The 17,424-nt window shown below is 50.2% G+C and overlaps 1 protein-coding gene across 1 annotated transcript in view; it reads left to right on the top strand.

Annotated features, from left to right (window-relative positions):
- The first annotated feature begins 7,018 nt into the window (after positions 1–7,018).
- LOC147107166 (uncharacterized protein C11orf91 homolog) overlaps positions 7,019–17,424 on the top strand; it is a 36,562-nt gene continuing 26,156 nt past the window's right edge. Inside the window, exon 1 of the mRNA XM_086007540.1 lies at positions 7,019–7,381. Coding sequence (XP_085863666.1) covers positions 7,060–7,381 — 322 coding nt within the window. The 5' untranslated portion in view covers positions 7,019–7,059. The remainder of the gene's footprint in view (positions 7,382–17,424) is intronic.

The following is a 17,424-nucleotide window of genomic DNA, read 5'->3' as shown; positions in this document are numbered from 1 at the left end:
TAATCGTGAATGATTGTAATTACCCATTTTGTTTCAGATCTGTAGTCTGTAGTCACTTTAAAGTGTTTAACCTTTTATTCACAACCAATTTAGCATTACAACTGTTTACAAAGTAGAAAATAGCTGGCTAACAATTTGTATTTAAAAACTAAGAACATCAAAAAACCACCTCAAAAGTCTTGCAAAGAGTATTTGCTGCTGGAATAAAAGGTCACTGTCACTTTAAATCATCTCTGTTCTTTTCTGTGCCTTGATGGGGGTGGGGGTGGGGGGTGGGTGGAGGGGAGGTAGGAGGCGATACTATCATCACCTCGTAAACACGTTGGCTACAAGCTGTTCTCTGGCAGCTCTGCTCCTCCCCATCAAGCTTGGCCACAGGGACAGCTGTTAGATCCGTGATTCTGAGAGTGTGATCTTTTTCAATAACCACACGGATGCTGTAACTTAACAATCAACAGGTATTTACTGCAGTAGGGTAGTCTCAAGACTGGGGTACAGAGGCATGCTCAAGGCTTATATACAGGTGTGGTCACTGCCGGTACTACAGTATACAGGAGCTGTAAAAGTAGTTCTCTCTTAAAGGTACATACACTATAATTCCTCCCCTTTTAGATTAGCAGTACCCATAATATTCAAATAACAATTAACACTTTAACATGTACATTAAACAATAATAGTCCATTTATAGATTCAGTCTTTGGGGCGGCTTCCTGATCCTTTCGGGATAGCGCCTTTCCTGAGGTTCTTGTTCTTGGTGTGGAGGCGATTCTGGCCCCTTTTCATCAGTTAGTTCATCGGGTTCCACTGCTACTGGTTCAGAGGTAGATGCTACCGGCATGTCGGGTTCATCCCCAGGTACGCAAGACATGGGGTTGACTCGTTCCTGTGACGCTAAGATCTGATCAACGTGGCGTCTCACAATGTTCTCCCCGACATCCACTGTGTACATTAATGGCCCCTGCCTTGTGCATATCGTTCCGGGTTGCCATTTCTCTGTTCGGTAGTCATGGGCCAAGACTGGTTGTCCTACGTTGAAGCTCTTTGTCGGCTTCTCATTGATGTGCTGGAATTGTTTATCCTCAACATTTCTTCGCACATTTGGTCTAAGCAAGTCCAGACGAGATCTCAACCTTCGGTTAAAGAACATCATGGCCGGGGTCTGGTTGGTAACTGCATGTGTCGCGTTTCGGTAGGCTAATAAGAAATTGTCCACCTTATGCTGTAGTGGAATTTCATCATTGCACATGGCCTTTATCGCCTTCTTAAAGGTTTGTACGAACCTCTCAGCCAATCCATTTGTGGCTGGCTGATACGGGGCAGATGTGTAATGCCTTACCCCATTCCTTCTCATAAATTTTCAAAACTCTTCGGACACAAACTGTGGTCTATTATCAGAGCAAATCTGCTCTGGCAAGCTGCTTCTGGCAAATATGGTCCGTAGGACTGCAATCGTTTTCTCTGTAGTGGTTAAGGACATTTTTATCACCTCAGGCCACTTCGAATGAGCATCCACTGCTATTAAGAACATTGAGTCCATGAATGGACCAGCAAAATCAATATGCACCCATTGCCATGGAGAGGAGGGCCACTCCCATGGGTGTAGAGGGGCATGTGGTGGTGCATTTTGGACCTTCTGGCATCCTGAGCAGCTCTTGGTTAGGTCTTCGATTTGTTGATCGATTCCCGGCCACCACACATAAGCCCTAGCAAGGCTTTTCATTTTCACCCCTCCCAGATGACCTTCGTGAAGCTCATTGAGCACTCTCTCCCTTAACTTGGGTGGAATCACCACTCTGGATCCACACATCACTGTCCCCTGGCATACTGACAGCTGTTCTCTTCTGGATGAGAATGCTGGCAACAGTGAGTTGCCATGTGTTGGCCATCCCCTCACCGTCAAATCATATACCCGAGACAGCGTCGGATCATTGCGGGTCTCCTTCTCTATATCCGCGTTCGTTACTGGCAATCGTTCAATTATTGATGAATAAAATATCTCGATAGGGTCCACTGCTGGTGCTTCCTCCACAGTAGGCAGTGGCAGGCGCGATAGCCCATCAGCGTTTCCATGCTGTTTCGTGCCTTTATATTCTATTTCATATTGATTCGCCCCTAGAAACAGGGACCATCTTTGTAACCGTTGTGCAGCCATCACTGGAACGCCCTTCTTAGGATTAAAGATGGAGACAAGTGGTTGGTGGTCAGTCAGCAAGGTGAACTTCTGCCCATGCCGATAGTGGTTGAATTTTTTTACTCCCCATACTAGGCTGAGGGCCTCCCTGTCAATCTGGGCGTAGTTGCGCTCGGCTGAGGTTAGGGACCGAGACGCAAAGGCTACTGCCCTCTCCAACCCATCTGGGAATTTGTGCGACAGCACCACTCCAATACCATAGGGTGATGCATCACATGCCAAACGAATTGGTCGTGCTGGGTTGAAATGGGCCAACACCTCTTTTGATGTGATCAATTCTTTACACTTCTGGAAAGCTCGTCTACGTTCGTCATTCCACTTCCATGGTACCCCTGTTTGCAGTAGGGTGTTCAGTGGGTGTAATACCGTGGACAAATTTGGTAAGAACTTATGGTAGTAGTTTACCAGCCCGAGGAACGACCTCAGTTGTGACACATTTTCCGGTGCTGGAGCCTTGACTACTGCCTCAATCTTTTCAGGGGACTTATGTAACCCCTCTTCATCGATGACATGGCCACAATGCGAGATCTGCTTCTGGAAAAACTCGCACTTGTGGCGATTATCTCGTAGCCCATATTCCTTTAATCTAGTGAGTACCTTCTCCAAGTTGGCGAGGTGATCACTGTCATTTTCGCCCGTGACCAGGATGTCGTCCAAATAACACTGGGACCCTGGAATCCCTTGCAGGACTTGATCCATCACCCTTTGCCAAATAGCCGGAGCCGATGCTACCCCAAACACCAGCTGGTTGTATTGATAGAGACCTTTATGAGTGTTAATCGTAAGGTATTGTTTCGAGGCTTCTTCTACCTCCATTTGCAAGTACGCCTAGGCTAGATCAATTTTGGTGAAGCACTTACCTCCAGATGGTGAGGCGAAAATATCCTCAATTCGTGGAAGCGGATATTGTACCGTGTGAAGGGCTGGGTTCACTGTCACCTTAAAATCCCCACAGATGCGGACCTTCTTTGGTTCCCCAGGCGTATTACTCAATGACCTCTTCATTACAGGAACGGTGGGTGTAGCCCACTCGCTCCAGTCTACTTTGGACAGTACTCCTGAACGTTCCAACCCTTCCAGCTCTGCTTCGACAGCTGGTCTGATCGCATAAGGCACTGGTCTGGCCTTAAGAAACCTTGGGCTTGCATTTTCCTCTATTTTAATCATTGCTGTTATGCCTTTTAGTGTTCCGAGTCCCTCCTGGAACACTTCTTTTGCGTCAGTTAGCATTTTTGACAGTCGGCCAGGTGTGACGTCGCCATCCTTTTTGGCCTCAACCTTCAGTGCCTGTATGGAATGCCAATCTAATTGTATCTTCTGGATCCATTCACGTCCTAGCAGTGGTGGTCCTCCATCTGGCAATACATATATATCCATCTTAGGTATTTCCTGGCCTTTATATATCACTTTCACCCTTATTTTTCCTTTGGGGTAGACTTTTTGCCCCGTGTACGTCTTCAAGACAATCTCTGTAGCTTTCAAGGGTATATGTGAAAATAGCCGCTTGTAGTCCCTTTGGTTTATGACTGTTAGGGCTGATCCTGTGTCCAATTCCATTTTCACTTGGACTCCGTCTATCTTGAGTGTAACCCAGATAGTCTGGTGATCCTCCATTTTGGTTACCTTATGTAGTTTCAGACAACCCAGCTCCTTGCTTCCGGAGTCTGTGTCACTTTTCTGTTCGTCTGAACTACTGTCCATCACCTGGTGTACCTTTTTGTACTTCTCCTGTGGAGATTTCTTACTGTTGGTTTTCTTCCCAGACCTGCAGACTCTTGCTATGTGTCCTGCTTTTCCACACTGTCTGCACACTTGGTCCTTGAACCAACAATCCTTCTGGTCATGTGTTGTTCTGCCGCAGCGATAGCACTTCCCTGTTCCATAGGACATTTCATTGGTGCCATATTCTTGCGGTCTCCGTTGTATCTCTGCAGCGCCCCTTGTGGCTGCTTCGTGTGATACTGCCATACTGAAAGCCTTGTCCAGCGTAAGATCCCTTTCTGATAGAAGCCGTTTCTGGATTCCTTCACTTTGCAGCCCACACACAAACTTGTCCCTTAACGTATCTGCTATTCCCGCTCCAAACTGGCAGTGTTTCGATAGTTTGCGCAGTTCTGTTAGGTACTCAGCATTGCTTTCGTCTTTGTGTTGGTTCCTTTTATGGAACTTAAATCATTCTGCTATCAGCAGCGGTGTGGGGTTTAAGTGGTCCTGTAGGATTTCTACTATGCTTTCGAAATTCTTGTTCACAGGCTTCTCTGGGGTTATTAGGTTTCGCAGTAACCCATAAGTTTTTGCACCCATGGAATTTAACAAAACCAGTGCTTTCCTAGCATCTGGCACTTCATTCACCCTGCAGTACAGCTCAATACGTTCCACATATGTCACCCAATCTTCGACTTCATTGTCGAACGTAGAGATACTGCCACTCTTCTGCATCCCTGGGTGTGATTTAACTGTCAAAAATGGCATCTCCCACGCTTCCCCTTCTTCTCCGCTGGCACAAAATGGTGTCTCCCGTGCTTTCCTTCCTTCCCGCGCTCGCCCTTCTTCTCCGCTGCGGCTTCTAAAAATGGCGTCTCCCGCGCTCTACCTTCTTCTCCCCGCGGACACTGTTCAGCCCTTGAGCCCTGGCTGTGCTCTGCGCATTTTTTTGTTTTTTTTTGTACGCCTTTCCCGTTTCTGCCGCTCGGTCCTGAACCCGGCTGTTGCTTTACCCTCTCTCTCTCCGTTTTGTTTTTCCTCGACGCCGCTCGGTTTTCAACCCCCGGCTGCGTCCTGTGCGCTTCACCCTCTGTCTTACCCCGTCGACGCTGCTCGGCTTTCTCTCCGCCGTCGGTCGGCTCCAGCCGCCGCTGTCCGGGAAGGGTCTGCGCTGTACCTGTCGTCAGTCTATTGCTGATCGTCGTGGCTGGGGAACCAAGCCCGGCTCTCCACAGCCTCCCCTGCGATGTTCACTCTCTGCCGGAGAACTGGGCGGTTGCTCGTGGTCGACGCCGGTGTTTCTGGCCTCGACTTTCTTCCACCGCCCTCCCGGAGCGAATCCTCGAAGGGAAATGCAGAGTTGCAGGTAAATTCGAATTGACACTCGTCGCCACTGTTAGATCCATGATTCTGAGAGTATGATGTTTTTCAATAACCACACGGATGCTGTAACTTAACAATCAACAGGTATTTACTGGAGTAGGGTAGTCTCAAGACTGGGGTACAGAGGCATGCTCAAGGCTTATATACAGGTGTGGTCACTGCCGGTACTACAGTATACAGGAGCTGTAAAAGTAGTTCTCTCTTAAAGGTACCTACACTACAACAGCAATGTTGGCATCCTCCCATTTCCTTCTTCTTCTTAGGCAGTCCCTCGGAACCGAGGATGAATTGCTTCCACACTAAAAATGAGTTCTCAGGTGACTGATTAGTTCAATGCGGGACCTACAGTCTCTGTCACAGGTGGGGCAGACGGTGGTTGAAGGGGCGGGTGGGTGGGGTGCTTGGGTTGACGTGCGCTCCTTGCGCTGCCTGCGCTTGGCTTCCGCTTGCTCCCGGCGAAGAGACTCGAGGTGTTCGGCGCCTTCCCGGATGCTTCTCCTCCACTTTGTGCGGTCTCGGGCCAGGGATTCCCAGGTGTCGGTGGAGATGTTGCACTTTTTCAAGGAGGCTTTGAGGGTGTCCTTGAAGCATTTCCTCTTCCCACTTGAGGCTCGCTTGCCGTGTCGGAGCTCCGAGTAGAGCACTATTTCCACGGGGGTCTCGGTTGCAGGGTCAGTCCTTCCCGCAGGGCAAAGTTGTGCAAAGTGCAACAGGCCACCACAATCCTTGACACTTTCAGAGGAGAGTACTGCAAAGTCACCCCCTGACCTGTCCAGGCACCAGAAGCATGATTTTAGAACCCCGGATTTTCCTCTCCGCCACTTGGCGTGCGGACACGTGTGCAGGGTTAACATCTCTCCTGTGCCTCATTATTTGTCCTGCGGTATGGTGCCATCAGCCACTGTTTTAGCGGGTAGCGCTCGTCGCCCAATATCCATGCAGCTCCTGAACGCAGAGAGCTGAGGGCGGCATGCAAATCTGAGCGCCGGAGGACGAAGGCATCATGAGCACTTTGCCGGTGATCTGCATTCACATTTAGAATCCTCAGTAGGGCACGACTGACAGACAGACGGAAACATTTCAGCATTCAAGAGGGCACAGAATGAGAGCTGGCAGCATAACCCAGGTCTGTAGTCACAACCCACATTTGATGGGTAGCATCCCGAGACAGGTATCCCCCCCACCCCTCCCCCACAATACAGAATTCAATGCCCAAGTTTGAGGAATTTCTTCACCCAGAGAGTGGTGAACCTGTGGAATTCTCTACCACAGAAGACAGTTGAGGCCAATTCATTAAATATATTCAAGAAGGAGTTAGATATATTTCTTAAGGCTAAGGGGATCAAGGGATATGGGGAGAAAGCAGGGACAGGGTACTGAATTTGGATGATCAGCCATGATCTCATTAAATGGTGGAACAGGCTCGAGGGGCCGAATGGCCTACTCCTGCTCCTATCTTCTATGTTTCTATGTTTCCTCTCCCCACCCCCGGCTCAGTTTTAATCCACAGAGTGCAACAGCTTTATGACATAATCAAGGTGATAGTATTGAAGCCCCTGCAGCCAATCAGGGCCCAGGTCCTGAAGGTGGTGTGATTGTTTCCCCGGAATGCAGGGTCAGAGATCCACCACTGAGTTCTAAAGTCTCCAGGTGCATCTTTTTAATTTAAAGATAACTTCAAATGGAATGCCGTGATGCAAAAAGTTAATTACGCTAATGGGGCAAGTGGAATAAGGGGCGTCGGAGATCTGCGAAGACCAACTTCAAGCCACCCAGGAAAGATGAGCAAAAAAGCTCCCAAGTATTTCCCGTCGCTTTATGACACCAACAGCAGCGCGTCGTCCCTGAACAGCTTCAACATGTGGAAGAACCTGTTCCCAGCACAAGAGATCACGGAAAACAAGGGCCCGAAGGCTTCCCTGTGGCCACGTGGGCTGGCGGACAACCCTTACGAGCCCCTGAAATTCTTCTCCCCTCCGGCGGGAGGGGATTCCGCCTGGAGCGAGCTGGATGAGATCTGCGAGCTGGACATCCGCCTGAAGGAAATGGAGCTCCTCACGTTAACTGGGGATGGGTTCGATTTGAGAAGATGTGAGTTCTGGAGTTCACCATTTCATTTTGAAGCTGTATCTGCCCTAGTTTTTACTTCACGCCTACTCTCCTATGTTTGTTGTTGGCCCTTGTGGTGTGGTTGTCGGAGTGGAGGCAGTTTCGTTCACACGTTGATGCAAGATTGGATGATTAGCGATCCGACTGCAAGTTACGTTAGGGATTAGAGTTTGTAGGCCACCTCCAGGAGCCAATCTTGCAACACCTGGTCTCCTCACGCTGTAGTAGAACTGTTGTCTAGTGTGGAGCCACTTTAACTGTTTTAAGGAGTTCCCAGTGTTGCATGGGATTGCCTGGGAACTTTTTAAAGCTCCAGATATGAGATAGTAAATGGAGGCCCCGTCTGCCCTCGCAGGTGGGTGTAAAAGATCCCACGGGCACTATTTGAAGAGGAGCAGGAGAGTTCTCCCCGGTGTCAGTATTTATTCCTCAATCAGCATCACTAAAAACAGCAATTAACTAAAAGACCAGATTTTCTGTTTGCTGTGCACAAAATGGCTGCCGCCTTTCCCAACAATGCATCAGTGACCGCACTTCAAAAAGTACTTAATTGGCTGTAAAGCCCTTTGGGACGTCCTGAGGTTGTGAAAGGCGCTGTAGAAATGCAAGTCCTCTCTTTAAACTTGACATTTCTTATCTTCTTGTCCGTTTCCTGTTCTTCATTTCTCGTCGGAGGTGCTAACTCCTCCCTGACGCTCAAGGTGTCCTGCGACACCTTACCAGAGTGCCCACATTCTTCGTGTGTGGACCTCAACAATGAGCAAGGATGGGCTAGTCAACAGCAACTAAACAAGTATAAACAAGTGGGTGTAAAAGTGGGTATAAAACAAGCAGTGCAAGGAGCGCACGTCAACCCAAGCACCCCACCCACCCGCCCCTTCAACCACCGTCTGCCCCACCCATAACAGAGACTGTAGGTCCCGCATTGGACTCATCAGTCACCCGCAAACTCATTTTTAGTGTGGAAGCAAGTCATCCTCGGTTCCGAGGGACTGCCTAAGAAGAAGAAGAATAAACATGTAGATGCTCAACTGGGGCTCAAGCAGATCGCTCTCCTGTAGTACTGGAACACCAAGTCCTCTAAATCGGGCGTAGTTTTTCTTTCGGTTTAATCGACTAAAGTACCAGCCCTTCAAATGAGGCTCATTTCCTTACCGTCAAGGGTGCCCAAAGCTATAATTTAAAAAAAAAATTCCTAATGCATTTGCATAAAATTTGCAGTTAAGAGACAGCTTAAAATTGTAGAATTTACAATTGTAGGGAAATATTTAGCTGACTTTCAAAGAGGCCATGGATGCATTTTTTTTAAATGTCACTGGAAACCGCAGTATTTTCAACAACATATATTTTTAAGGTAATAAAACAGCCAAAGGCGCTGAACGGGGTGGGAATTCCAGAATTTGGGGCCCAGTCAATTCGTTATATTGTAGGAACTTGGGTTCCTAACTAAAAGACTGAGTTCTACTCAGGCGATCAAACAAAACAAACTTTAATGAAACAAACAGGTTTTAACAAGAAACTGCAGGATAACATCGAATGTAGGTCTGCTCTCACTGGAGGTTCCACGAGGACTGCCCCTGCAGTCCCGTGGCTGACATCATGATGTCATCACGTTTTCCCGCCAGTGGGGAATCATGTGATGAACGGCGTGACATCATCACGTTTTAGCCGCGCTGTTAAAGTAACCACACTCTGTACAGTTAAACAGCATAAATAAAGATACAGACTCAGACTGTAGCTAACATGTTGTTAAAGGAATTATATACAAATGATCTGAGTCCTTTGGTGGCTCCGCCATATGCGCCCCCCCCAGAATTGTCTTTAACAGCAAAAGTGAGACGTCGAGGAGGCCTGACAAGTCTGTCCGAGCGACTTTGGTAACCCTGCAGAGGAAGCTGATGGACGGTGGTCGAGCTAGCGGGCCGTTGTGGTTGAGCTGGCGCTGCGAGTGTGGTCGAGCTGGCGAGCAGCTGTGCTTGATCTGGCACGGTGGCTGCGGGTGGTCGGCCACGTTTCGGCGGTTGAGCGACGATGACTGGACGATCCAGGTCCAGGTGAGCCAGCTTCAACCGGTCCACCGAAATGTGATCCGGCTTTCCTCCGATGTCGACCGAAAAGGATTTGTCTCCTGATTCGATGACGCAGAAAGGGCCAGTGTAAGGGGGTTTGAGCAGATCCCGGTGAGCGTCGTGGCGGATAAACACGTACTCGGCATTCTTCAGCTCCGCTGGCACGTGGGAGCTCTGTAGGTGTGATTTGACGTAGGCACCGGAGCGAAACATCTGGCCGCTTCCTGGTGGCTGACGAGTTGCTGGGAGGCGGACCATGGCTCTGTGGGAGAAGGGAGGAAATCCCCTGGTACTCGGAGCGGCTAGCCATAAACGAGTTCAGCCAAGGACGATTGCAGGTCTTCTTTGGGCGCCGTACGAAGACCCAAAAGGACCCATGGGAGTCTGTCCACCCATCCCGCACCGTGAAGACTGGCCCGTAGGGCGGCTTTAAGCGACCTGTGGAATCGCTCGCAATGGCCGTTTGCCTGTGGATGATAGGCGGTGGTGCGATGAAGTTTGGTGCCAAGCCCCTGAGCTACAGCGTTCCAGAACTCCGAGGAAACTTGTGGCCCACGATCGGAAGAGATGTCCGCCGGTACCCCGAAACGAGCAACCCAACAGGAGATGAAAGCTCTAGCGACGTCTGCCGAAGTGGTGGAAACCAAAGGAATTGCCTCTGGCCACCTAGTGGTGCGGTCCACCATGGTGAGGAGATGCGTATAACCATGGGAAGGCAGAAGTGGCCCCACAAGGTCCACATACACGTGGTCAAAACGACACTCCAGAACAGCGAACATAGCCACTGGAGCTTTTACATGACACTGGACCTTGGCCTTCTGGCAGACCACGCAGGTGTTGGCCCAGTCACGGACATCGAGGTGCATACCCTTCCAGATGAACTTCGCCGACATTAGCCGTTGTGAAGCCTTCATACCAGGGTGCGACAACCCGTGTATGGCGTCAAACACCTTCCGGCGCCATGCGACTGGCACGATAGGTCGGGGAATGCCCATGGAGACGTCGCAAAGGAGCGTGGCACCTGCGGCCTGGAAACTGACGTCGGTCGCTTGGAAACTAGAGGGGACGGTTCTGTATGATTGGACCTCTGGGTCCGAGGCCTGATCCACAGCCATGAGGGCGTAGTCAATCCCCAGGTGAACCACATGGACCGTTGCGTGGGAGTGATCCGCAGCCATGAGGGCGTAGTCAATCCCCAGGTGAACCGCATGGACCGTTGCGTGGGAGAGGCAATCCGCCACCAGGTTGTCTTTACCAGACACATGTTGAATGTCCGTGGTAAATTCAGAAATAAACGTCAGGTGACGTTGCTGACGAGCGGACCACGGTTCGGCGGTCTTGGCCATGGCGAACGTTAGAGGCTTGTGGTCGACAAAAGCCATGAAGGGACGTCCTTCTAATAAGAACCGGAAATGGCGAATGGCTAGAAAAAGGGCCAGTAACTCTCGATCGAAGGTGCTGTATTTTCTTTCATTTTACCGTAGTTGACGGCTGAAAAACGCCAGCGGTTGCCACGTGCCGTTCACCCACTGCTCCTGCACTGCGCCGATGGCGTAGTCCGATGCGTCTGTGGTAAGGGCGATGGTGGCACCTGGAAGTGGGTGCGCCAGCATGGTTGCATTGGCCAAAGCGCTCTTGGTGTTGACGAATGCCTGGTCCATCTCGGCCGTCCAGCTGATTGGATCCTTACCGGACTTGCCCTTGAGGGCCCCGTACAAAGGCTGCATTAGCTGAGCCGCCTTAGGGACGAATCGGTGATAGAAATTGACCATCCCCAGGAACTCTTGCAGGGCCTTGACGGTTGGCGGGTGCGGGAAAGAGGTAACAGATTCCACCTTCGTCAGTAAGGGGACGGCGCCATCTGATGTTATGCGGTGTCTCAAGAAATCGATCCGCTGCAGGCCGAACTGGCACTTGGCCGGGTTGATGATCAAACCATGCTGGCTGAGGCGTGTAAAGAGGGTACGCAAATGGCAGATGTGCTCTTCCTTGCTAGCGCTGGCGATGAGAATGTCGTCAAGGTAGACGAAGATGAAGTTTAGGTCTCGGAGCACGGAGTCCATTAAGCGTTGGAAAGCCTGTGCCGCGTTCTTCAAGCCAAACGGCATTCGCAGGAACTCAAAAAGGCCGAAAGGTGTGATGACTGCGGTTTTCGGGACGTCTTGCGGGTGCACGGGAACCTGGTGATACCCCCGGACGAGGTCGGCTTTAGAAAAGATAGAATTTCCCGCCAAATGGGCTGAGAAATCCTGAATATGCGGGATCGGGTACCGATCAGGAGTAGTGGCGTCGTTCAGGCATCGGTAGTCACCGCATGGCCGCCAGCCGCCACCCGGTTTCGGAACAATGTGGAGAGGCGAAGACCAGGGACTATTCGACCGGCGAATAATCCCCAGCCGCTCCATCGTGTCGAACTCCGCTTTTGCAGCCGCGAGCTTGCCGGGTTCGAGCCTTCTAGCCCGGGGAGCCAGTAGTGGTGATGTTCAACACCATGCTTCGTGGCCGAGGAGGAGAAAGTGGGCCTTGTCAGCTCCGGGAACTCTCCGAGGAGCCGAGTGAAGTCATCCGGGGAAGGGAACGTGCAGGCGATAGAGCGCGCCACGGTGGTACCGTGGTGGCATGGAATCGAGTGGAAGGTGGCCGCGTTGATCAACCGGCGGCACCGGACATCGACGAGGAGGCCGTTGGCACACAGAAAATCCGCCCCTAGGATGGCCTGCGTGACTGTGGCCGTGACGAATTCCCAATGGAAGCGTTGACCACCGAAACAGACTTGGACCCGCCGCTTTCGGAAAGTTCGAATGGCTGCGCCATTAGCCGCCACGAGGGAAAAGCTGTGGTTCCCAGCTTGCATATCAAGATTCGACGCAGGTAGGATGCTACACTGCGGCCTGGTGTCACAAAGGAAACGTCGACCCGATAGGGAATCGGTGATGTAAAGAAGTTTCCCCGTAGATCCGATGGCCATCGCAGCCGCGGAGCGCCCGTTAGACCCGGTCCTCCTTCGCCAGGAACGCTGCAGGAGCTTTGTTTTTTTGGGGGCGAAAAGCTGCAGGGAGAGCGGCAGCGTCGTGCTTTCGCGCCAAAACGGGCGTGGTAGGAGCACCAGCCCGCTGCAAGAGGAGCTGGAGCCACGTCTGTGGGGGATGGGCGTCTCGTGGCAGCGCAGCACTGCTGGGTTACTGTGAAAATCTTATCTGCTTCGGCAGCAAGCTCTGCGCAGTCTGTGACCTCGGACCTGGCTAGGGCAGCCTGCACCTGCTCCGGCAGTTGGCAGAGGAATAGCTCCCGGAAGAGGAAGCACTCCGGTTCAGCACCCAAGAGCGTGAGCATTTGGCTCATGAGCTCGGACGGTTTGGAGTTCCCGAGGCCAGGCATCGTGATGAGCCGGCGAGCGCGTTCTGACTTCAAGAGCCCGAAGACCTGTAGCAACCGTGCCTTTAACGTATCATACTTGCGGTCAGTAGGAGGACTACCGAGGAGGCTGACGATCCGCGAGGCAGTGGCGCTATCGAGGGCGGAGACCACGTAGTAATAACGGGTCTGATCCGCGACGATGTTCCTGATGGCGAACTGGGCTTCAGCCTGGATAAACCATGCGGCTGGCTGTTGCTCCCAGAACTGTGGCAGTTTCAAAGTCACGGCGTTCGTGTCCATGCTGAAGATCTTCCGCGAAAACCGTTCACGAAAGTCGGGGTCACCAATGTAGGAACTTGGGTTCCTAACTAAAAGACTGAGTTCTACTCAGGTGATCAAACAAAATGAACTTTAATGAAACAAACAGGCTTCAACAAGAAACTGCAGGATAACATCGAATGTAGGTCTGCTCTCTCTGGAGGCTCCACGAGGACTGCCCCTGCAGTCCCGTGGCTGACGTCATGACGTCATCACGTTTTCCCGCCAGTGGGGAATCACGTGATGAACGGCGTGACGTCATCACATTTTAGCCGCGCTGTTAAAGTAACCACACTCTGTACAGTTAAACAGCATAGATAAAGATACAGACTCAGACTGTAGCTAACATGTTGTTAAAGAAATTATATACAAACGATTTGAGTCTTTTGGTGGCTCCGCCACAATATTTTATAATCCGCAGATTTGCTATTTATATTTCTATTCATTTTTATTTCTTGTTTTTTTTAATTCGCATTGATTATTATTTCTTTTTTTTCATTATTTTTATTTGGCTCATTATTTCGAATTTCTTTACTGTTGCTGCTGATGAAAATCATCGGTCCTAAATTCCGCTGGAGAGGCAACGGTCATTTTAGGACCAATCCTTCAGCATCTCAAGGACCTCCTGCCTTTTCCACATTGATTTCCAAACAATTTCTAGTATTGCTTCTTTGTACCTCCATAAACTTGAGCTCATCCAAAACTCTGCTGCCCCATGTCCTAACTCGCACCAAGTCCTGTTCACCCATCACCCCCCTGTGCTCGTTGACCTACATTGGCTCCCGCCCAGTCCGGCAATGCCTCGCTTTTAAAATTCTCATCCTTGTTTTCAAATCCCTCCATGGCCTCCCCCCTCCCTATCTCTCTAACCTCCTCCAGCCCCACAACCCTCCGAGATCTCGGCGCTCCTCCAACTCTTACGCATCCGCTTTTAATCGATCCACTATTGGTGGCCATGCCTTCAGCAGCCCAGGCCCTAAGCTCTGGAATTCCCTCCCTAAATCTCTCCAGCTCTCTAGCTTTCTCTCGCCTCCTTTAAGACACTTCTTACAACCTACCTCTTTGAGCAAGTATTTGATCAGCTGTCCCACTTTCTCCTTATGTGGATTGGTATCAAGTTTTGTTTGACAATGCTCCTGTGAAGTGCCTTGGGATGTTTTACAATGTTAAAGGCGCTATATAAATGCAAGTTGTTATCCATGGTTATCCTATTTAATTGCTCCACATTCTCCAGTTGTACTTCTTCTCTTCTTAGGCAGTCCCTCGGGAACCGAGGATGACTTGCTTCCACATTAAAAATGAGTTCTCAGGTGACTGATGAGTCCAATGCAGGACCTACAGTCTCTGTCACAGGTGGGGCAGACGGTGGTTGAAGGGGCGGGTGGGTGGGGTGCTTGAGTTGACGTACACTCCTTGCGCTGCCTGCGCTTGGCTTCCGCTTGCTCCCGGCGAAGAGACTCGAGGTGTTCGGCGCCTTCCCGAATGCTTCTCCTCCACTTTGTGCGGTCTTGCGCCAGGAATTCCCAGGTATCGGTGGGGATGTTACACTTTTTCAAGGAGGCTTTGAGGGTGCCTTTGAAGCGTTTTCTCTGCCCACCTGGAGCTCCGAGTAGAGCGCGTGTTTTGGGAATCTCGTATCGGGCATGCGGACAATGTGACCCATCCATCGGAGCTGATCGAGCGTGGTCAAAGCTTTGATGCTGGGGATGTTGGCCTGAGCAAGAACACTGATGTTGGTGCGCCTATCCTGCCAATGGATTTGCAGGATCTTGCGGAGGCAGCATTGGTGGTACCTCTCCAGTGCTTTGAGGTGCCTGCTGTACATGGCTGAGGCATACAGGAGGGTGGGTATCACTGCTGCTCTGTAGACCATGAGCTTAGTGCCGGGTTTGAGGTCCTGGTCTTCAAACACTCTCTTCCTCAGGTGACCGAAGGCTGCACTGGTACACTGAAGGCGGTGTTGGACTTCGTCGTCGACGTCTGCCCTTGTTGACAGTAGGCTCCCAAGGTATGGAATGTGGTTCACGTTGTCCAAGTCCTTGTCGTGGATTTTGATAATCGGGGGGCAGTACTGTGTGGCGGGGGCAGATTGGTAGAGGACCTTTGTCTTACGGATGTTTAGAGTAAGGCCCATGTTCTTGTATGCTTCGGTGAAGGTGTTGACGATGGTTTGGAGTTCGACCTCCGTGTGAGCGCAGACGCAAGCGTCGTCTGCATACTGTAATTCGACGACAGAGGATGGGACGACTTTGGATCTGGACTGGAGGCGACGGAGGTTGAACAGTTTCCCGTTTGTTCTGTAAATTAGCTCCACTCCAGTGGGGAGCTTACTGAGGGTGAGATGGAGCATTGCAGCAAGGAAGATCGAGAAGAGCGTCGGTGCGATGACACAGCCTTGCTTGACCCCGGTTCGTACGTGAATTGGGTCTGTGGTGGAACCGTTGGTCAGAATCATGGCTTGCATGTCATCATGAAGCAGGCGGAGGATGGTGACAAACTTTTGAGGGCAGCCGAATTTGAGGAGGACACTCCATAATCCCTCACGGTTGACAGTGTCGAAGGCCTTTGTGAGATCAAAGAAGGCCATGTACAGCAGTTGGTGCTGTTCCCTGCATTTCTCTTGTAATTGATGTGCGGTGAAGATCATGTCCATTGTGCCCCTTAGTGGGCGGAATCCGCACTTAATTTTAAAGGGTGGAAGATGCCTGTGCGTGAATTCTTTTAACGTGGGGTGGCCGTTGCACACCAGCTACCACATGGGCTTGATAGAGCAAGGACTTGGTCCAATACATATGCTCAGTCTTGGTCCAATATATATGCTCAGTCGTTGAGTATATTCAAAGGAGAGATTGATACATTTTTGGATATTAAGGGAACCAAGGTATATGGGGATAGTGCAGGAAAGTGGAGTTGAGGTAGAAGATCAGCCATAATCTTACTGAATGGCGGAGCAGGCTTGAAGGCTTAAGAAGACGGTTAACAGTAGAGAAAAGAAGCCGAGGGTTATCTTTGCATTCCAGAACGATTCTGGAATAGTGAGCAATTTTGGCAGATGAGAGCAGGACCCGATAATGCTTTATGTGGTCCAGCCAGATCTGGCGGCGAATGGCTAAACCAGTTGTCCACCATATCCGTTGAAGTCTGCGTCCCTTAGACTTAAGGGAATGAAGATGAGGGTTGTACCAGGGGGAATGTCCAGGGAGAGAGAGTAATTGTTTTAACAGGGACTAGGACATCAAATGTGGTGGTGAGGGTGTGGTTGAGCAGATCGGTAGCTGCAGAAATGTTCTGGTGAATGGAGGGCCAAAGGCTGGACAGTTGGGATTGCATAAGTGCAGTTAGAATCAAAGAATGGTTACAGCACAGAAGGAGGCCATTCAGCCTGTCAAGCCCGTGCCGGTTCTCTGCAAGAACGCTTCAGCTAGTCCCACTCCCCCGCCCTTTCCCCGTAGACCTGCAAATATTTTTCTTTCAGGCACTTATCCAATTCCCTTTTGAAAGCCATGATTGAGTCTGCCTCCACCACCCTCTCAGGCAGTGCATTCCAGATCCTAACCACTCGCTGCGTAAAAAAGTTTTTCCTCATGTCGCCTTTGGTTCTTCTGCCAATCACCTTAAATCTGTGTCCTCTGGTTCGCAACCCTTCCGCCAATGGGAACAGTTTCTCTCTATATTGTTGTAAGAGTTGGGGGGTGTTAAGTCTGTGTGTTCCAGTTGTATTAAGATTAATTACTGACACAGACTACAAGAATAAAGTTTCAACAGGTCTTTACTAGTTGGAGGTCAGGACTATACTAAATACAATATCACTACACAGTACTTATATACCGGAGGTCACCACCGGTATTACGTATACAGCAGCCAGAGAAAGTAGTACATCTCTTAAGGTGGAACAGGCTTAAGTTCTCTTAAGGTGGAACAGGTTACATACACCACAATCCTCCCTTTTTAGCTTAACAGTCATATCCCCATTTAACATAACATAATAACATATATACATATATAACTTCAGGTATAAACAGTTCAAAGGTTCAGTCTCTCAGGAGGCCATCTGATTCGGTTTGGATAACGCCTTTCAGTGGTCTCTGATTCTTGTTGCTGAGGTGACTCTTCTTGTTGGTTTCCTATGCATTGGACGTCATCATCAGGTACAGTCCCTGCCGAGGTAGATGCTTCAGGTTCATTAACGTCTTCCACAGTTGTCTCTGTCGCAACCATGGGTTCGACCCTTGCTCTTGATTCTACCAGTTGATCCGCATGACGCCTTATCACATTTTTACCAATATCTACTGT

This window comes from Somniosus microcephalus, chromosome 15, assembly GCF_052327205.1.
Source record: "Somniosus microcephalus isolate GS21.2 chromosome 15, FLI_Smic_1.0, whole genome shotgun sequence".
Taxonomy (NCBI): Eukaryota; Metazoa; Chordata; class Chondrichthyes; order Squaliformes; family Somniosidae; genus Somniosus; species Somniosus microcephalus.
This window is presented reverse-complemented; position numbering and strand designations above follow the sequence as displayed.